A 21,884-nucleotide genomic window follows, 5' to 3' on the forward strand; every position below is an offset into this window, starting at 1 on the left:
AATAGGCAAAAATTCGGTTGCATTACCTATAGCCGTTGCATTAGACTGTTGAGCTAGCTATGACCGTTGCATTAAACCGTTGCATTAGATTTAACCGTTGCATTTGACCATTGCTTTTGCTCGTTTATGTTGTAGTGATAGTATGAAAGAAATTATTTTAGAGTTTAAATTAAATTATCCAATATAAAAAAGAATTCCATACTTAGCAGTAGACTAGAAGATGAAATACTTATTTTTCTTCTTAAAAACAAAAATTAAAGTGTGTTATCCACCAACATTGTTTAATGTTCGTATATACACTCAATATGGAATACTTGTCTAATTGATTTTTAACTTTGCATTTTTTCTAAATCCTCCGTATTGGTTCATCAATCATCAATAAATAATACTTTATAAGTTTTTAAATATGGTTTATAGTTTACATTTTTAAAAAGACAATTAGGAACAATAAGTGGACGGATTACATTTAAGGACTTTTTTCACTTTAAATTTTAGGTCAATTTCACTTAATATTAAATTCATATTATAGTGTTATTTTATTAGTTTGTTCTTCTTATCTTAAAAGACAAGGGGTTGTCTAGCTCAATCTAGGCGTTGACTTTTTCGATTTCATCGGAAATCGAGCGCATAGTCTGAAATCATGAACCATGGTCAACCGTCAACACCAGCAAAGCCGATCATCATGAATACACTCACTAAGAAGATTGAAGTTGACAACCAGATTTCTTTGGGGAATTATTTTGGAATAGCTGATAATCTTCTCAAACAGGTTAATTTTCCACCACTTTATTTAAAACTTTGTTTCATAATTATGGAAAATCTTCACATTCATGATTTGAGGAAGGTAATTTTAGAGGGTTTTTTTTATGGTTGTAGAATAATATGTCTTATTCAAGAAACATGTATGATTTTTTTCAGGCTGATGTGTTTCGAAAAGAGAAGAATATAGTGGACTTGTATATTATGCTCATAAGGTTTTCAAGGTAAGTATTTCATGTTGCAAAATTGGAAAATAACAATCCTTAAATTCATAATTCATTCTTCATTTTCTAGTTTGTTGAGCGAAACAATACCCTTCCACCGCGATTATCAAGCTTTAAAATCTGAGAAAAGAAGGCATTACAAAAAGGTCAGTTATGCAAGGCTTATCCCATACTGTTTGTCTTAAATGTTTTACGCGATTGTATCATTTGTATGTTCTTGTTCATGAGTGTTTTTTTACTATATATAGAAACTGCTGGATGTGCTTGAGGAGCTAGAAAATTTGAAGCCTGAGTTTCAACGTCGAGTAAATGAACTTAACAAGGCACATACAGAAGCGCAACAAAAACAAATTGATGCAAGGGAGAAGACCTCAGATGGCGGCTCAGAAACATCTATGGCATGCCCCTCTGCTAATGCTCCTAGTCTGGAGAACAAGCCGGTATTTTGTGATGAATTGTTCTCATCACATGACTCCTAGTCTCTTAAACTTGTATATTAATAATGGTGTAAACTTTGAAACTCTATTGTCTCTTTAATTTTGTGTTGAATCTCTGTATGTGAATATGTTGAACCATTTTGTTTGTGGTATAACAAGTGATGAAGCCTTTCCATTCATGTATCACATCATGTGTGTGAGCTATATTTAATCAATTTACTCAATTCATGTACTGTATGATACTATGATTAGTTCAGTTGGACAGTTTACATGCATATATACTTCCTCCGTTTCTTTTTAGTTGACACGTTTCTTTACTCACGTTTGTCAATGCACAACTTCAACCATTCATATCTTTAATTACCGATAAGCAAAAATTATGAAAAGTTGATATTTTGAAACTATATATTGTGACGAATCTAACAAGATCCCACATGAGTATATTTTTCATCATGTATTAAGCACACAATACGATCAAAGGGGAGTTTATGAATAGTGTTAAAGTCAAAACGTATCAACTAAAAAAAACGGAGGTAGTACAAAGTAATTAGGTAATAGGTCATCTACTCATCTATATATAAATCCATTTTTTTCATGCATATACACCAAAAAGGCTCAGAACTCAAAGTAACCTATACTCATCGAATTAGCATAAGTTTGGGCTTGGCAACTCAATTCGTACGTACATAGTAAGATATTTCGTAATAAGGAGATACTTCCTCCATCCCTTATTTTTTGCCCCGTAGCAAATATATAGATCAAACTACTAGTATTATAACTTTGACCATAAATTCTCATTTATATACTCCGTATAAGTAATAATATATTCATGTGAGATCTTATTGGAATTGTCTCATAATATATTTTATTATTTATAATTTTATGCATATAGAGATAGATTCGTTTGAAAATGCGTCTTTTAATATAGGGACAGTCGGACAAAGGAAGTATGAGAATGTGCCTTATTAGACTGAATCCGTCATCCGTGAGATAAAAGAAGACATCTTGTCCGACCTAACATGGATAATTTGTCTTCTGGGCATTTTTTATCAATCTCTCATTTCTCAAAGTTTTAGGTCTCACTAATCAATGGCAACTGACTCTTCAGCTCAACCCAAATCCATCCACGAATTTGTTGTCATGGTTCGTTTTATTCCGCTTTTAATTATCCCTTTACTTACTGCTTACTTGTAATATAGTTTTATTAAAACTTTGATTATTTATGATGTTAGTTTTCTATTTTCAATTTCATGTTTATCACATTAATATTGGTAATTATTCCTATGTTTTTGTATTTTGATATTTTTGTTTGATGAAAGGTGAATTTTACTTTATTTCTGTTTAAATTTTTGAGTAATCTGATGCAAAATTGGGAAAAGGGTAATGTAAAATTGAAATTGGGGCTTTGATGTTGCTTTATCAATCATTAACTATCATTTCTGGGCTGAACAATTTTACAAGGTTGAATTTTGATGGTTTTAGTGTTAATTTGTGTTAAGGGGTTTGTTGTTAGCTAAATCTTGTACTCAGTACAAATAATTTATACACCATTTTAATTAACATACTCCTAGTCCAAGAACGATTAGGCTCATTACATTTACTATTCTGGTTGCCTGTTAGGAGTTATGGCTGTTTCCGGGTTTTCTTTCGGAGGGCGGTGTGTGTGTGTGAGGAATGGGTGGTACTGAGGATTAAGGAATCAAATCATAAGTGTGGCTGTTCTCAAGGACGTTAATCGGTTCATGGTGAATTTTTCTCATCACATGACTGTATGAAACTCTATTGTCTCTATTTATAGTGTGCTGAATGGCCTGAATAGCTTGATGTATATAAGTTGAACTATTTTGTTTGTAATATACTAAGTGGTTGAAGCCTTCCAGTGGACTCCCATGGGTTATTATCGCGATGATTGTATCATTGCTTCTGAATGTATTGATCAGCTTATAATTATGCTTTTTTTACACTATTGTTTTGGTTCTGGTTCACTTGGTGCTGGTGCAGGGGAAAACTGAACGCATTCGGATACACATAGCTGAATCGCGCTTGTTGATACAGAATCCCCTTACAGAAGAAATCTGAGTCTAAAGGTAAAGTGTAAAAGCAGCAAACTATAATATGTTTGATGTTGAGAGTGAGGGATAGCTCAAGTGGTAAGAGCTTCCCTCCCGATTCCAAGAGATTTTGGGATCGATTCTCACCCCCGCCCTTGTGGCTCTCTAAACACCAAAAAAAAAAAAAAAAAAAAAAAAAGTTAGATGTTAATGATAACACTACCAATAATTGACTCCAGGTTACTCTAAAGTAATCAAATATTGACAAACTCTCACCATCTTTTTCGCAACCACTACTCCATTGTTAATATTATTTTCTTCAATCCAACCACTTCACCCTTTGTAATCTACTCCTCCCCCCCCCCCCCCCCCCCCCCCCGGAAATACCATTACTTGACACTCAATTTCATACATATCGAAAATGGGTGACCATAGAAACAAGCCTTTGCATATAGCAATGTATCCATGGTTTGCTTTTGGTCATCTTACTCCTTTCCTCCACTTAGCCAACAAACTTGCTGAAAAAACCCATAAAATCTCCTTTTTCCTTCCAACTAAAACACAGTCCAAACTAGCCTCACACAACCACCACCCCAATCTCATCACCTTCATCCCTATCACTCTTCCGACTGTATCTGGGCTACCTCCTGGAGTGGAGACCACCAACGATGCGTCTCCCTCCACATGGCCTCGCCTCATGGATGCAATGGACATGACTCGAAACACCATCGACTCCCATCTATCCTACCTCAAGCCTGATTTCGTATTCTATGACTTTGCATTTTGGTTACCTGAGGTAGCTTCCAAGCACAAGTCCAAATCCATTTGTTACTATGGGACCTACTTAGTGAATCTTGCTTATGCTAACCCTCGGTGTAAAAATCAGCCTGCAAGTCACCAGTTTACGGTGGTTGAAATGACACAGCCACCACCCAATTTTCCTTCTACAAATGTCAGGCTACAACCCTCTGAGGCTCAGGCACTGTTACATTTAAATAAGCTGGAATTCGGAGGAGGGATATCGCTTACTGAAAGAATTACCCTCAGTTGTGATGCAGGAGATGCTATTGCTGCTAAAACTTGTAGGGAGATGGAAGGGACTTACTGTCACTTTTTCCAACAGATTTTGCACAAGCCTATCCTTTTGATAGGACCTGTGGTGCCTGAGTCACCAGCTTCCGAGCTCGATGATCGTTTCGATAGTTGGCTAAAGGAGTTTGGCCCTGCTAGTGTCATATATTGTGCTCTGGGGAGTGAATGCATTCTGGAAAAGGATCAGTTTCAGGAGCTTGTTCTAGGAATGGAGCTCACAGGTACATTTTTTTAACCCTTTTTTTTTTTTTTTTTTTTTTTGCATAATTTTATTAATTAATGAGGGCGTGTTTCACATGTATGCTTTATTGACTATGATTTTTCAAAGTTATGGGTTAAAATTTAATTAGTTCTCTTCACCTAATTTTTCTTTATTTACACTTATCTATTTCTCTACTGTATTTTAAGATTTTTAACTAACCCTTACTAATGTTTTTAGACTAAGATTATATAAATTTGACTTCGTTGAATATATATAATTTTTTTTTTTTTTTTTTTTTTTTTTTTTTTTTTTGGGAATATATATAAATATGTATATAGGTTTGTCTAGTCCATAAATCATAAATGTAGCCATAAAAATTTGCTTAATTGATTCTTGCAGGTAGACCATTTTTGGCAGCCTTAAAGCCGCCTAAAGGTTTCGAAACAATAGAGTCAGCCTTGCCAGAAGGGTTTGTAGAGAGAACAAAAGGAAGAGGAATCGTGCACGGGGGCTGGGTGCAGCAACAACTGATCCTGCAACATCCTTCAGTAGGCTGTTTTGTGACACATTGTGGTGCAGGGTCTATATCCGAGGGTATGGTAAGCGAATGCCAATTGGTGTTGATGCCTCAAGCAGTGGATCAATTCCTCAATGCAAGGTTAATGAGCTTAGAGTTGAAGATTGGGGTGGAAGTTGAGAAACGAGAGAATGATGATGGCTTCTTCACTAAGGAGGCCATTGAAAAAGCGGTCTCGACGGTTATGGAAGCAGAAAGTGAAGTTGGGAAAGAGGTTAGGGCCAACCATGCTAAGTGGAGAGAATTTCTTTTGAAGGAAGGTCTTGAGGACTCTTACATGAGTTGCTTCATTCAGAGTCTCCAAGAGCTGCTTGAATGAAAATAAATGTACCATAAAAACAATGATGAATACATTTGTAATGTAATAAAGACAATGTAGCTATGCTTGATTTAACCAAATGTATTCAATGAAGGAATGATTATTTTTTGCCCTGTTCCACAATTTCAAAGTACCTTAATGTAAAAACATCATTCGAAGTATCTTTTATGAGTGTTTGTTGTAATCAAAGATATTGAGAATAATTATCACATCCAAATTAAATCTTCTTCATATATTAGGTGTATTGGAATAAATTAAATGGTTGTTTCAGTTTGACCCTTGTATAGCCTTTAATTTTGTAATTTTTTTACCTTTTTTTCACCCAAAAATAAAAATTGTCGAAATGTTTACCATAGTCTCTAATACACTCCAAGAGTCCAATTGGGTCGGTGGAACAATCCAACATGCCCTTAAACGGTCATTTTATCCGTTCAAAACTTGCAGTGATTTCATAAACTCAACCCTACCACAAACGTTTATGACAACATATAATGATCATATATGGTTTCAAACGGCATTATATATGACCCCGAGATGTATCCCTTAAGGTCTCTAGGCTTTTCGCCACCGGGCCTCGAAATCTCAAAATTTCCTCAAAAAGCGTGGATTATAGCCTTCAATTTTGTAATTTTTTTGACCTTTTTTCGCCCGGAAATAAAAATTGCCGAAATGTTTACCATAGTCCCTAATACACTCCGGGAGTCCAATTGGGTCGGTGGAACCATCCAATATGCCCTTAAACGGTCATTTTACCCGTTCACGTACAACTTGCAATGATTTCGTAAACTCAACCCTACCACGGACGTTTATAGCAACATATAATGATCATATATGGTTTCAAACGGCATTATATGACCACGAGACGTATCCCTTAGGGTTTCTAGACTTTTTGCCACCGGGCCCCGAAACCTCAAAATTTCCTCAAAAAGCGTGGATTATAGCCTTCAATTTTGTAATTTTTTTACCTTTTTTCGCTCAAAAATAAAAATTGCCGAAATGTTTACTATAGTCCCTAATACACTCCGGGAGTCCAATTGGGTCGGTGGAACCATCCAATATGCCCTTAAACGATCATTTTACCCGTTCACAACTTGCAATGATTTCGTAAACTCAACCCTACCACGGACGTTTATGACAACATATAATGATCATATATGGTTTCAAACGACATTATATGACCATGAGATGTATCCCTTAGGGTCTCTAGACTTTTCTCCACCGGGCCCCGAAACCTTAAAATTTCCTCAAAAAGCGTGAATTATAGCCTTTGATTTTGTAATTTTTTACCTTTTTTCACCGGAAATAAAAATTGCCGAGATGTATCCTCCGGGAGTCCAATTAGGTCGGTGGAACCATCCAATATGTCCTTAAACGGTCATTTTACCCGTTCACAACTTGTAGTGATTTCGTAAACTCAACCCTACCACAGACGTTTATAACAACATATAATGATCATATATGATTTCAAACGGCATCATTTGACCTCGAGACGTATCTCTTAGGGTCTTTAAACTTTCCCCCACCGGGCTCCAAAACCTCAAAATTTCCTCAAAAAACTTGGATTATATCCTTGCATAGTTGCATCTGAAACTTCTTAATATCTTTTGGTTTTCTGACTTTTCTCCTCCTTTTGCCCTATTCATACATGGATCGAAACAATAGGATGGAAACCTAAGTTGTGTGGTGCTGTAAACTTGTAACTTGTAACTTGTAAGTGATGGATCATTAAAGGTAAAGAAGAATTTGAACCCTAACATTGTGATTTTGTAGACGTGCTCTAGTCTTCTGATATTGTAACTAGCATGATGTTGGGTCGATCTAACAAGCTTTTCTAGGCCGATCCTTGATCAAAAAGATTAAACTCGTATATCAAGTTTTTAGGGTATCGAAAGAACTTTCCATCCAAATAAAATTTCAAAGGTCAATCTAGCACAAAACCTCCGCTAAAAAGATAAAATCCCGTTGAGTATTTTAGTGTAAACCGGGTTTATACAAAAGGGATTGAAACTATCTTAGCACTTGGGCTTTATTCCCCACTCTGTCAATGTCGACATTCCGAGTACTTCTGAAAAATCTTCATTGAACTCCGTTTTCTGGTCTTCTTTGTTCACCACTCCAACTTAACCTAACAATCAATTTCTCTCTCCAAATCACCAATTCTCAATTCATCGTGTGCATATATGAATTGAATTGAAGTACGATTAATTAATTAATTACTTTCTTAAATTGATTATTCAATTCTACATCGCCGGAATTTCATCGGGATTTGATCACATCACCGATTAATCTCGCCGTAAATCATGAATCGTCGTCAATTATCGACGCCGGCGAAGCCGATTAATATGGACACGCTTACTAGAAAGATTGATGTTGATAATCGGCTTTCTTTGGGGTATTATTATCGAATTGCTGATACTCTTCTCAAACAGGTTAGGTTTCTTTAATTTCTTTTTTGCATTGTTCAGGTTTTAAATTTATTGCAGATTATTCAATTTTACGATTCGATTGAGCTAAAACTAGTTTCTTTTAGTATATAGTTCGATTTTGCTGCTGTGTTGCCCTAGAATTGCAGGTTTGTATTCATATCATTCTTAAATCTTAATGTTGTAACAGTAGTAAGGTTGAATTAAACTTCGATAAGAGGGGAGTTCATTTACTTTGATTGCGTGCAAGAGGGTATGTTGCGAATTTGCGTTGATAGGTACTATGATCAAGGATTAGCATTGATGTAGGAAAAGATACCAACTTTAGGCGCGGTTTTGGTAGTTAGATGAATGATTATATAACTACATTTTGAATTTGGTTACCTGTAGTTCTATGTTTTGGAGTGAGATGTTGGAATGGGAGAATTTATTTGGAGCACAGATAAAGATTATAGCTTTGGTTGGGTGGCGAATTGCATTAATGTGTATAAGTGACTGCCTATATCCACATTAAGTTTGTGGGTGGACCGTGAATGTCTACGGGTTGTGGGAGAGGATGAATAGATGGGAATTTGTTACGGGTGCAGTTACATGCTATGGGATATTGTTGTCTTACTTCAGACTCTTGACTCTTGGAACATCTGTCTAAGCTGGAATGGAATTTTTGAATATAGCTATATGCTCAACTTGTCTTACTGAATGTCTAATGTCACTACGCATGGGTCTCACTAGAGCTATGTCTTTCATATGTGGGGTAGAGATCAAGGTGAAACCCATCTTCCCCCAATTATCCACCCTCCCATATTTACACTGAGAAGAATGCAGATGCCGCCATTTTTTATTTTGTAGATTGCTATTGAAGATTTATATTATTCACTCATATTGATGTCTGTGGGTAAAGCTGAATGTAGTTAATTTATCATTTGCATAGGAGCTTTGTTTTGAAAATTGAACACTAGTGTTGGGACATAGCATGCGTAAAATTTATAAAATATGTCATTCCCTAAAGGCATTTACGTTGAAGCAAACTCAGGTTTAGCTGATTGCTAATGCTTGCCACATATTAATCTTAAGCCCATTTGTGCACGTATTTGCATGATATTTCATCTTGTTGGTCTGTTCAAAATAATGACACATGTTCTACCAAAATTTGTACTGTGGTGTGTCTATTTTGGAGTATTGAGTGTATGATGTGGGTACTTAAGATACAATGAAAAGTTGTGGTAACATACTAACATGGATATGCACATGTGCTATAGTTATCTCTATGGTGCAGTGGTGCCCGTGGAGTATGTTGTGCGGCCTGACTGGAGGTTTTTTTTTTCAGTGGACACTATTTATAGCACTCATTGTTTTCTTTTCTTGTACCAACTTATTCATGTATAAAACCTGCTTGTTGAGGTTTCTTGTATAAAACCCAATTCTCTTGCACACCTGTTGCTGCTCCAGCAGTATTGAGCTTTATCTTTCTTCTTCAAGTAATGATGTGTTATTCTTACTTTTTTCAGGCCGATGTGTATCGAGAAGAGAATAATATAGTGGACTTGTATGTTATGCTCGTTAGGTTTTCAAGGTAAGTATTATCATATATGCCTGTCTATATCATGGTGCCATATTGAAAAAAATATATGTAAATCCATAACCCATTCATTGTTTTTTTAGTTTGGTCTCTGAAACAATACCCTTCCATCGGGATTACCAGGCTTTACATTCTAGAGAAAGAGTGCATTACAGAAAGGTATGCTGTATTAGGCTTTTTCCACTTTGTCAGTCTCAAACTCTCAACTAATGTATGTGATTATCCTTGCTGACTAGTGTTATTTTCCTGCTGCTTTTTGCTGTAGAAATTGCTGGCAGTTATTAATGAGCTGGAATCATTGAAGCCTGAGTTTCAGCGTCGAGTGAATGAACTTAACAAGGCTTATACAGAAACACAACTAAAACAATTTGATGGCAGAGAGAAGACCACATATGGCTCAGAAACATCTTTGGCACGGCCTTCTGCTTATGCTCCTAGTTTTGGGAGCAAACAGGTATCTGTTTAAATTATTTCTTATTCAGTACAAGAGTAAATCGAATTGTTCTTATCACTTTACTCCTGATCTTTAGAGTTGTATATATTTGAAACTATATCTTCTCTTTTTATTTTATGCTGAATTTCTTGATGCATGTTGAATCCTTTTATTTTTGCTAAGTGGTCAGCCTTTCACCAGACTTCCATGTATTTTATTTACTGTCCCTGTATCATTTTACTTGAATGTATTGTTTGGCTTTCATGTTCTCATAAATTACTGGTTTACTTGGTTTCTATTAAAATCATTGACAAGGGGTGAACTGGGATAAATTAATAAAAAGTGAATACTTTATAGAAACGTAAATGAAAGCTGGTCTCTCCAGTTGTGAGATCCTCAACAGCCGTTGGGGTATCAAGATTGTAATGGTTCTGTTCTACTGATTGACCTTAGTTCTTGTGTTTTATTTGGTGATTGATTTACTTTGTCTTAAAGGGCAACATATTTTTTATCCCTTTTTTCAATGTTATTATATGTCCTTGTCTCTCAGAGTTGTTAGAACTTATTGTTTTTTTCAACGCAGCTACAGCCAGATAGCAAAACAACTCAGTCTTCATGGAAACAGAACAATGATTTTCTAGCTGCTTCAACTTCGATGCCTTTTGAGAAAAGTTTCTCTAAGCTGTAAGAATACATTTTTTTAAAAAAAAAGTCTGTAGTCCTTTCTTAAATTCAACTAATTGCACTCTTGTTCTTACTCTAACATATTCGCTTTAGTGTGTTGCACAACAAAGTCCACAGTTGAACAATATGAAACCTCTGCATATAAATGGTATTCCCTCATTCCAAAATCAACTTCCACGTTTATATTAGACTGTCCCCCAAAAAATGTCCACTTTTTTTTTAATTTTTTTTTTTTTCTATTGTGTCTAGTGTAAGGTCAAGCTCTGTATGTATAATTATTCAAACCTTTGGCACTTGTTGAGATTGTTAAGAAAACACTTTAATAAGTCAAATGTGATAGTCTATTCAAAGGTATTTAAGTAGCAAACATTCTTGTTGCATCATTAAAGAGGAAGTATAGTTTTGAACAAGGATAGCAGTACCATATGGAATATGTTATAGGCATTATCTTAATTTTTGATTATGCAATAATTATTTATATCACATCTCGTGGGAGCACCCTTGGGATTCACATTTACTACCCCGAGTTCCCTCATTCTTGATTGTTTTGGAAAGGGGAACAAATTTTGGTTTCTACATATTAGTGCAAGCAACAGTTGCTGCTGCTTTTTTCCTTTATTGTGCTATATTATTATTAAACTACTTGTTGATATCCTGTCATGTTTTACTTATAATTTCCTTACTACCTGGTCTATATGTATTCCCTACTCTTATGATTGACCTTTATTTATCATGACTATTAACAGGTCTCTAGCGGTGCCACTTCCAAATCAAGAAACGTTGTCGAGGCACTCCTTTTTAGGTCCAACTGGACTTCGTCGTCAATGGCAAGGACCTAGTACAGAGATTAAGGTGCTCAATTGCTAGGGTGTTTTCCTTGATAAGTTTGTTTATATATATATATATATATATATATATATATATATATATATTATTTATAATATTTATTTTTTTCTCATCTGTCTTCTTTTCTGTTCAGGTGTCTTACCCTAGCCATGCTGACTTAACTCCAGCTGAAAATTTATGGTTAGAACTTTGGCAGCTTTGCTGTGAAAATGTCTTTTACTTCAAACTTATGTTTGTTAAAAAATAAAAAGTAAAAAGTAAAAAGATTAATTGTGCCTCTTAAATAAGATGATTATTGAAACTTAAAGAGGTCTCATCTTTTCCTTTCCCCAAAATACATGCTGCTTCTAACTATTTCTAACCCATGTGATGGACAGCCTCATTCAAGATACACAAAATGAAGCTCAAGTTCAGAAGGATGATAGTTTAGGACAAGATATGGAAGCAGTCCTCTCTTTAGACAATGGTAGCTGGTCACCCTGTGAAGAGGACTTGTCTGTGGGAATTATAAGGCAGCCAGTTCCTCCCCCTGTACTTGCTCAAGTTCATCCAGATTACCATCCTATCTCTCCGTCAAGAGTGGCTGATCCAAGACCTGGACCAGCTAAGCCTTCAGAGAATGGGACACAGAATCCTAATTCATATCAACATCTGCATATTGTAGGTTTCAACTACTCAATCTTTTAGAGATTAATTTTAGGTTCTGTTGCATTTCTTTCTGTTTCAGGACTTCATTTTATTCATTTATTGCAGCCTGTGAGAATGATGGAAGATTTCTTGAGGCTAGCACAACAAAATACTGCAAAAAATCTTGAAACGTGTGGAGTTCTAGCTGGTTCCCTGGTTTGTTTTTCTCAATTTCTTCATGTGTTCCTTTTGCTAGAGACTATATATCTTTAATGTTTATCTTAAGTGCTTAAACTTTCTTCTGGATGCAGAAAAACCGAGTGTTTCACATTACTACTTTAATTGTTCCAAAGCAAGAGTCAACTTCTGATTCAGTAAGTTATTGCTTGCTTTCCAATAGACCCTTGGTGTTTGGATTAGTTTGTTATCATTGTTGTGTCCAGCTATATGTGTGATTTGAGAATCAAAAGGAACCTGGTGAACAGATATAACTTATACTGTAGATGATAGGATCTGCTAAATGTGGCCTCCAATCATGTAGCATTTTTCTTATGTTTGTGAGTTCAGCATGATGGCCAACAGAAAGGATACCTTGGATTGGAAGTACTTGTTAATTATATACATAAATGGAGGAAATGGCATCTATTATTCATGTGTAGAGTTTTTGGACTATCTGAGAACAATTTTAAGAAATTTATTGGCCTTTGTGTGTGTGTGTTTATCAACCGTATTTGTGCTTGCTTTCCTGTGTGGGTGCAAATGCTTACAGATAGTCACGTATATGCTGTATATCATTACAAGGATACCTCATAACATTACTGTAGATTAAAAGGAATGGGGGGATACTTAAGTAGGAAATATGATCTTACTCTTTCAACTTTATTTATGACTCGGCTTCAGCTATAGTGCTATACAAAATAATTCATTAGAGGGTCAGATGATATGGTAGTTCTTCCTAGAGATTGTTCGGTCTACTTTGATGTTTTATCACTAATACTACTATGGTGAGCTGAACAAATTTGTTTTTACGTTTTACAGTGCCAGACATTAAATGAGGAAGAAATATTTGAGGTTCAGGACAAAGCATCACTATTTCCTCTTGGATGGATTCATGTGAGTTTCTAAAATCTTGATAATAATGGTTTTAATTTTATGCATTTGCCTTTTTCTCCTCGTCAATCTTATTGTATTGTCTGCTTGTCTAGTTGGCTATGAGCTAAGGTGTTAGCACTATGCTTTGCATGAGTGTTGGATTTTCTTATGCAATTCACCTTCAAATATTACTTATTATCTCACTGATGTTCTAGTACTAATACTCTTATTATCTTCGTACTGACAGACACACCCGACACAGACATGTTTTATGTCCTCGGTTGACCTGCATACTCATTACTCATATCAGGTATAAGAAAAGGCTTCTTGAGTTGAGGTGGTTTTTTTTTTCTTAAGTCAATTATTATGCTACAAACGTATAGAGTATAGACTCTACATGCCTTTATGTATCATTCTACTGCTGTATTAGCAAGACCTCCTATTCCTATAGCACGCAATCTAAAGAAGGAATTAGATAAGGTAAACGACTAAATGGTTTGTTTAATACCAAAATAAAACACCAATTAGAGGACAAATTTGGGTTTTAGGGTATGAACATATCTGCAATATGTTTATCTTCTCTAATCACTTTATCAAACTGTGTGCCAATGGGGCTATATAGGTCAAGTATTAAAAACAAAGCAGTTCTTTTTCCAGGATTGTATTTGAGATACCATTGTTATAAATGTTAAGAGGTGTTTTTTCCGCTTTGCTAATGTTGATACCTTGCTAAACTAATCATTCTTTAACTTGCTTGTCAGATTATGTTGCCGGAAGCAGTTGCTATCGTTATGGCACCCACAGATTCATCCAGGTATGTTACATCTTAATGTGCATAACTGTTGCAGAATGCAAAACTGGCCTGAAAATCATGGACACAATAAAAGCTTAAGAAAACAGAGAAACTTATCATGAAAAAACATTCCTTTAGCTCATTTTGAAATGAAGATATAAATATATATTTTTTTTTTTTGTTTTGTATTAACCTGTAGCCTGTTGGCCTTGCTGTGCTGTAATATTGCTCTTTTCTGGGCTTGTAAGTCTCATGAACATTACTCCCTCCTTCTGGAATCTATTGCCCTTATGAGTTATGACAATTCATGTTAGCCAACCTCAAATTATTTTGGGACTAAGGCTTTGTTTTTGTTGTCCCAATCACTCTGATTCCCTTCTACTCTCCAGTGCTTGCATTTAAGTGGGGGACAGGGGGAGTTTTTAAAATCTAATCGTTATATATTTCTGATTAAGGAAATGGGAAATTATCTCTGAATAGTGTACTTAGTTATTTTTTTCCCTGGAGGGAATACTTTTTAGTCACTCTACCTGGATTTTTGGTGCAATTTGTGACATAAAGAGGGCATGATAGGGACAATAGACTGTAGTCATGATATATGAAGATGAAAATAGAAAGGGTGGAGAAGCAAAAATGTTATGTGAAGACTTTGAGCCCTTGATCTTATTGTAGTTAGGAGATTGGAATATTGGACACCAATGTTGTTTCATGAAACAGTGAGAAAATAGTGATATATTTTCGTGTTGCCTGTTCAAACCTCACACAAGTATAAATTTATTATGAATGTGTTGTTGCCTTTCTTTTTCCTTTCATAGTCATTTAGGGACAAATAAAAGACACTAAAAAAAAGAAACATTACTTCAAAGATGGCTGCTTAAGATTCTTGGGCAAGGGAGCTTGAGTTTAAAATACTGTTTAACAGCAAGGATTGCAGATGTGAAGTTCTTTGGACAACTTAGAGTGAAGGGTTTATGAAAAACTTCCATTTTCCTGGAACTGCATGGTTCTGTGTGTCTGTTGAAGAAGTTTTAAAGATCAGAGTCAATACACTGCATTCTAGCTTAGCATATCCTGCTGCTTACTGACTTGATTCGTTTGTGTAATTGCAGTCCGCATGGTATATTTCACTTGTCTGATCCTGGTGGTGTTTCTGTGATCCGGAATTGTGATCAGCGTGGATTTCATCCTCATGAGGAACCATCAGATGGTAGTCCACTATATGAACACTGCTCACACGTTTATTTGAACCCAAAGTTGAGGTTTGATGTAATCGATCTTCGATAAATGTCCTGTGTCCTACAGAGTTCTTTTGTATTTAGAAAATTAATTTTCAGATCAAAGCAAATAACATTATCATTTGTATAGCTCTAATTGATCATATCTGTAAATGTTTTTGTTATTGGGGAAATATCTGGTGAATTTGTTTCATCTGCTGCTGTGTTTTGATAAACCATACCTGACTGAACGATACCTTGATAAAATACTCAAAAGTTTGCTGTTTTGTGTTTTAATATCTATCAAATCTTCAGCACATAACATTGTCGTTAGGATGAGCAATTGTTACTGGCTACACGATACCTTGATAAAATACTCAATTGTTACTTCTGCTTTTGCTCCTTGTAATAATAATTTAATTTTTCTCGGTCTATTTTTTCTTTTTCTGAGTAACCCTATTTGCAGTTTTACACAATGAGCAAAACATGGATGTGGATTTCTGCTACCACAATGAATTTTTGAGTCGAGAATAAAAAAAAATTATTGACCAAGTTTTTGCAAAAACCATCATTAATCAAGAATGAAACCACTAAATAGGTGGTATTACAAAAGAATTGTACTTGATTATAAATTACATTTTACACGCCAAATTATTATTGTAAAGATAAGACATCAGAAACTATCTCCCCGACCAAAGAATCTAATATCTGGTCTTCAATGTCTACTCCAACCATAAATTCATCGACTTCAAAATCTAGCCATCTCCCATATTTACTGCTCATATCTTTGTCGACGAGCTCATCCACCATACTATTTCCCAGGTTTCTCCAACCCTGGATCTCCTTGTACACTTCTTCAGCCAGTCTTTCCTTTCTTTTCAATGTTGCAATGCCTTTTTTCCACATTTCAAACCCACCCACGAAACGCTGACACTTCAAATCTAAACATTCACTGACACAATCAAACAACATTTTCCTCTCTAGTTTAAACTCATCTTTTCCACCTCCTCCTCGTCTTTCCATCTGATCAAACAGGTGTGGATTTACTATCTCACGTGTTCGACCTGCTACATAATCCTTAAACATCAACTCCACATTGCAGAGTATGTCTTTTACATATCCTAGTTCCCATGCTGTTGATTTCATGGAGTACTTTTCTGTAGTAATTTGAGATGATGTGGATGAAGCTGAATCTGATACCTCTGCATCAGCTTCCCTAGCTTGTGACTTTTGTAAAGAATTCAGACCAATTTCTTGCTGAGCCTGAACTGATGAACATTGTTGTTTGCTCTCTGAAAATAACCATGAAATGCTCAGTATTAATACACTAAGATAAAAAGTCTAGATTACAAAACTAAGATTACAAGTACAAATTACAAACTGAGATTACAAGACTCATGTAGTTTGAGGCATTCCAATATATTAATAGCATATAAAAGAATAGATATACTTTTCCCACTCGGTAGTCTAAATCTAGCAAACTGACCACCTCACCACCCGGATTACCTGTCTTGATCTGAAATTTTTTGTGACTACTGAAACTTTGAGTGAATACTACTTTTCAGCCCATAATCTCTAGGAAAAATTCACCCAGAGCCAAACTAAGCAATTTGGTACCTCTCTGCTTACTGCTTTTCAGCCCATATTCTCTAGGTAAATTCGTAACTTAAGTTTTCATTAAATATCTTTTCCACCTGTACATATAACTTTTTTGCATGTCATAGACTCTAGATAAAGCTTTGTAATTCAATTTTCATATTTAGTCATTACCATATAAAAAAATTATACTTCGTATAAGAGTAGAACGTGCATGTATTGGAAGTGGTGAATGATTTTGATATTGTTCTAACCTTCCGTGATGCTACTTGCTATGCTTTCTGAAGAACAGCAACTTTCTGTCAAAATAGAAGGTTCAAGAATGGAAACAGGACTAGGTGAGTGACAGTCATTCCATTTTTTAGCTTCAACTTTGTCGTGGCTGTATTTTTCCATTGCTTCCCCTGCCTGATGAAAAAAATAGTGTATCTTGTCAATAGAATAGAGCTGAAATCAGTACGCCATTGCTTCCTAACTTTATATGGGATAATGGTTTAGAGAAAGGACAATAAACTAGGGGTAGATTTTGAATGCAAAAAAGTTGGTCTCTATAAAATTGATGGAAATCAAAATATGCATGAAATTCTGTACCTGAAAACTGAATTTCCTTGTGAACTGCTGCTCAGCTTCATCATAGTCAAACAATCTAGGATAGATATGGTTATCCGTATCTAGTGGCTCTTGTTGAGACATTTTTTCTCGGGCCTTCCCTGTGGCACTCTCTGCACTGCCAGGTACCACTGTTGATTCTGCAGCTGTACTCGTTTTGACAATGGTGCTATGGGAATTCTCAAAGTTTGATGTTAGTTCTTTTAGCTTCTGCTCTAGCAATTTACTCAAAGCATCACCCTTTATCCCGTTTAATCCAGGAGAAGATAACCTTGTCAAATCCGAGTTGGACAGCATTTTGCTTCCATCATCAAAGCAAATGTTGCTGCCTTTTTCAACCAACTGTCTAGAAGGCTCTGAACCAAGCTGTGATCGGGTGATAGGAGCAGTGAATGTAAATGAAACAACATCCATTCCTTTCCTTCGGCTTTCTTCTATCCAATTAAACTGCTTATCAGCCATTACACTAGATTGGCTTGGTTTTTCAGGAACTTGATTCTTATTGTATTGCAGATTCCCGTCTATTGACCTTTTCTTTCTAGGAACATTTCTCACTCCAGCATAAGGAACTCCCTTATCAACAACGTCCCTTGCATGCAAGCTAGATTTCCTCGAACTTGTTCTTGAGGTCCCAGCTTCTCGAGCTAAACTTTTTTGTCGGCCATGAGAAGTATCCTCAGAATATGGCTTTTTACCAGTAGTAGTAGTAACCGAAGCCTTAGGAGCAGAAGATCTCTCCCTATGTGGAGGGCAGTTCTGTTTTTGGTTATTTTGTCTTAGCACGGAAGAAGCACTTTGGTTCAAAGATTTCCTATTTGAGAACTTTGGACCACTTGCTTGGTTCCTTGATGACTGACTTGACTTGTTATCATCCTGTTCTTCTGAATCTCCCAAACTCCTACTGTTTGAAGTCAAACCTTCCCTTTTCTGTACATTAACCTTTGCTTGAATGGCAAGCGAGATTGACTTTCCCTTTTTCTTTACAGCAGCAGAACTATCCTCTCTACTCGGGGATGCCCTAAATGATGAAGTCTCATTTAGACCATTCCAACTCCTATTCATAGGCTGTCCTTTTAGATACTTGGCAGCATTGGATTCAACTTGCCTTTGGGTTAATACAGGAGCCCTGGACGGTTTCTGTGCTGCTTCCAGTTTCTCCCTTATTTCTCGAACTTTCAATGGAACCGAGGATGACCCAGCTGAAGATATTTTAGCTCGGGGAGTTGCTGATGGGCCAGGCTCAATTATTTTTGCAGCAGCTTCCATTATGTGAGCTGCATCTTGGGACGGGATAAAAATAGGGCTCTTGATTGGCGATAAAAGCTTATGATGAGTGATTGGGATTGTTTTGGCTGACTTTGGAGGCAAAGTATCAGTTTGAAACTTCTCAATTGGTCTGTTTGGCAACTTCACAGATCTAGTTTCAAAGTCATTATTCCTAGTAGTAGGCTCCATTTTGTCAAATAGGTGGCTTGAATGCATAATTTGATGATCATGATAAAAGTCGAGATTTCTTCCTCTAAATGGAGCCTCTCCTAGAGAGATAGAGTCAAAGAAGGGGGAAGGATATGACTCCATTCCTATTGACATTGGTAAGGAATCCAATCCCATGAGCCTGGCCACAACCCCAGGAGCTTTTGATCCAAAACCGTCATCATCTGTGACAGATGATGCGCAGCTATAATCACTTCCTCCTCTGGCACTGAATCCTGCACCAAATGCACCATACTCCTCTTCTTCTTCCTGGTATATAATAATTAATCAATTCGTCTTAAATCAATTTAATGGCAATTAATCACAGCAGATATCAGTCATTGAATAAATTCTCACCACACGCTTTCTTGTCATAGGAAAACTCTCCTCGCCTTTCTTCCCTTGCTTCGAGTATTCTGTCCAAAACAAACAAAAGAAAATGAATGATCTATAGTTCACATTAAAGAATCACAACACAAACACATATATGAATGTAGCTGTAATGTACCTGGTGAATCAGATCTGCTCGAAAACAACTTCTTTCGAGACTTGGCATTCCAGTCAAACAGCTGAAAGAAGCCGCCAACATAACGTCCACTCTTCGACCCATGCTTTTCACCACCCATTTTAGCTATTTACTAACTCAAAACACTTCTTGACATTTAAAGATCCAGGCCCAGTTACAAAAACTTCAACAATCAGTGATAGGTGGATGAATCTTCAACCTAATCATATGCAGAATGATGGATATTCCAAACTGCTCAACACAATTCAAGTAATGAGACAAATTGCACTAAAATATAGGTAGTATCATCCATAAATAATCCATGATAAAACCCTAGTTATAAACTAAGATATTATGAAGCTCAAAACAATTTCAGTCAAACCTGTATTTACTACTCTAACAGCTCCCTTAGTTCAGATAATGAACTCAGTGCACATGTATAGCTAAGATATAGGTAGCATAATCCACAAGTACATCAATTTTAACACCCTAGTATCTTCTACTAAGATAGCATCGAGCTCGAAACGATTTCGCTTGGAGCAGTATCTTCTACTCTAATATAGCTCCAAACTCCTTAGTTTAGATTATGAACTCAATGCACATATGACTAACAGCAATCACAAATAACTTCAGAATTACTCAATCATCTCTAATAAAGCTCATTACAAGAATCTACATTCCAATTAATTTACCTGTCACACAACTTTTTTCTATACTAATATATGCTCAAATTTGATGGTAACAAAGATGAAGCCCTTTCAACTGATGCCAAATCCAAGGATTATAACTAACACCCTTTGATTAATAACATTATTAGTGCAAACCCTCAAAAAATTAAATACACTAATGAACAACTTGGGCATGCACATTTGAACATGATTTGATCTTCACCTAACAGCCATTTTCTGCAAATTATCTACTTCAAATGTACATTCACAATTACAAATTGGAAGTAACATCAATTTCCAATTTACAATTGAACAATTTCAGCAGTGTTTAACAGTGTTAAAACAGTAAATATTAACCATTAATCATGCAAATTTGCCATCAAAAAGTAATCACAATCATATCAATCAGCTAATTAAAATCCAAATCAATTAACAACATCATCATTAACCTCCTTCCACCACCTAATTACAAAACTAAAAACTTTAATAAAGCTAACTAATCTCATAATCAAGCAAAACCCATCTCACATTATCAATTTACCACCAAAATTCATTAATCACAGTACCAAACAGTACAAAAGACAGAAACTTGATTGTAAAACCACACATTCCATGACCAAAATCAGTGATTGAAGAAACAATTAATTCAAACCCAATTTAAAACTACAATTACAAAAATGATTATAACTTACAAATGAGGAATTCCTTAGAAGAATTTCTCCAACGTCTCTAAAAAAACCTTCTTTGTTTCTCTCTCCTATATAAATGTTTGACAACGTCTATATTTTTCTGGGGTTTTGTGAAACAGAGGAGAATGAATAGTTTGTAAAGCAATAAATTAAAGGGGTGCGCAGTTGTTGGAAATACCAGAAATTTTAGAGAGAGAAAGTTGTGATTTTTAGTGAGAGAGTGAAGCATGTTTCAAGCATTAAATGGGGGGCAAAGCATTGATTAAATTGGGAAGAAAAAAAAAGTTGGGATTTTTAAAAAATTAAAATTGAAAAACAAAAAAATAATTCCAAACATTTTGTAACGTCTCTTTGCTTAGATTGAGATTTCAAATTACAGATAAAAAAACAGAAAGAGGGACAAAAAGTATACTTTTTATTATACAAGGGTGATAAAATTACAAGGGGTAGGATTTTGATGGGGAATGACAGACAAGTAATGTGATGACACGTGGATTAAAGAAAGTCAAAACAATTTTGGAAAATGGGTGAAACAAAAAGGGGTTAAAATATTTGGGATTTGGATTTTGTTAAGGGTGAAATGGGCCCATGTTTTTGCCTTGGTGCGTCTTAGATTCGAACATAATGGACCAAATCTAGTGAGAGAAGTTTATTTTCCCATAATTTATTTTTTGAAGGATTTTCAAAATAATTTTTTGGTAGTATATTTTTATTGGATTTGAATTTTATTGTTACGTTAACATGGGGGTCAAGCAATGAATGTTTAATTATAAAATTAAAATGTTAATTTGAATTTAAATAACAACTTATAATTAAATGAAAAAATGTTTAAATAATACATCGTATAAAATAATAATACTAGTACTTACTTCGTATTTGATTTGCAATAGTTCCCAACTTTGGCTAATGAGTTCACTCTTTCTAATTTATATACTTTAGAGTGAGTATATTTCTTTAATCATCTCTTTGACATTCCATTAAAGATCGAGTTG

The 21,884-nt window shown here is 35.4% G+C and overlaps 4 protein-coding genes across 7 annotated transcripts; 3 read left to right on the plus strand and 1 right to left on the minus strand.

The window, feature by feature from the left end:
* The first annotated feature begins 565 nt into the window (after positions 1 to 565).
* On the plus strand, positions 566 to 1,606 carry LOC145609389 (AMSH-like ubiquitin thioesterase 3). The gene is made up of 4 exons (XM_081664885.1): positions 566 to 769; positions 919 to 983; positions 1,054 to 1,129; positions 1,232 to 1,606. The coding sequence occupies exons 1-4, from the start codon at positions 641 to 643 to the stop codon at positions 1,460 to 1,462; spliced, it is 501 nt and encodes a 166-aa protein (XP_081521011.1). The 5' UTR covers positions 566 to 640; the 3' UTR covers positions 1,463 to 1,606.
* Positions 1,607 to 2,390: 784 nt separating this feature from the next.
* LOC145609388 (UDP-glycosyltransferase 79B30-like) lies at positions 2,391 to 5,769 on the plus strand. Of its 4 annotated transcripts, none has more exons than XM_081664882.1 (3): positions 2,391 to 2,563; positions 3,041 to 4,784; positions 5,165 to 5,769. In XM_081664882.1, exons 2-3 carry the CDS (start codon positions 3,893 to 3,895, stop codon positions 5,659 to 5,661), a joined length of 1,389 nt encoding a protein of 462 aa, XP_081521008.1. In that variant the 5' UTR covers positions 2,391 to 2,563; positions 3,041 to 3,892; the 3' UTR covers positions 5,662 to 5,769. The 4 variants fall into 4 exon arrangements, with proteins under 4 accessions (XP_081521008.1, XP_081521010.1, XP_081521009.1 ...); XM_081664884.1 differs by having other exon boundaries at positions 3,422 to 4,784; XM_081664883.1 differs by lacking the exon at positions 2,391 to 2,563 and having other exon boundaries at positions 2,574 to 3,165; positions 3,422 to 4,784.
* A 1,921-nt stretch (positions 5,770 to 7,690) lies between these two features.
* On the plus strand, positions 7,691 to 15,566 carry LOC145609387 (AMSH-like ubiquitin thioesterase 3). Its single transcript, XM_081664880.1, has 14 exons — positions 7,691 to 8,090; positions 9,593 to 9,657; positions 9,747 to 9,822; positions 9,929 to 10,117; positions 10,680 to 10,780; positions 11,527 to 11,632; positions 11,760 to 11,806; positions 12,004 to 12,286; positions 12,380 to 12,469; positions 12,565 to 12,627; positions 13,292 to 13,366; positions 13,593 to 13,655; positions 14,107 to 14,159; positions 15,248 to 15,566. Exons 1-14 carry the CDS (start codon positions 7,962 to 7,964, stop codon positions 15,420 to 15,422), a joined length of 1,515 nt encoding a protein of 504 aa, XP_081521006.1. The 5' UTR covers positions 7,691 to 7,961; the 3' UTR covers positions 15,423 to 15,566.
* Positions 15,567 to 16,003: 437 nt separating this feature from the next.
* Positions 16,004 to 21,112, minus strand: LOC145609211 (uncharacterized). Its single transcript, XM_081664753.1, has 6 exons — positions 20,896 to 21,112; positions 19,539 to 19,787; positions 19,388 to 19,446; positions 17,540 to 19,300; positions 17,203 to 17,356; positions 16,004 to 16,644 (listed from the first exon to the last, which is right to left on the minus strand). Exons 2-6 carry the CDS (start codon positions 19,654 to 19,656, stop codon positions 16,007 to 16,009), a joined length of 2,730 nt encoding a protein of 909 aa, XP_081520879.1. The 5' UTR covers positions 19,657 to 19,787; positions 20,896 to 21,112; the 3' UTR covers positions 16,004 to 16,006.
* Positions 21,113 to 21,884: the final 772 nt, after the last annotated feature.

Source organism: Chenopodium album, chromosome 23 (assembly GCF_948465745.1).
Source record: "Chenopodium album chromosome 23, dcCheAlbu1.1, whole genome shotgun sequence".
NCBI classification, from domain to species: domain Eukaryota; kingdom Viridiplantae; phylum Streptophyta; class Magnoliopsida; order Caryophyllales; family Amaranthaceae; genus Chenopodium; species Chenopodium album.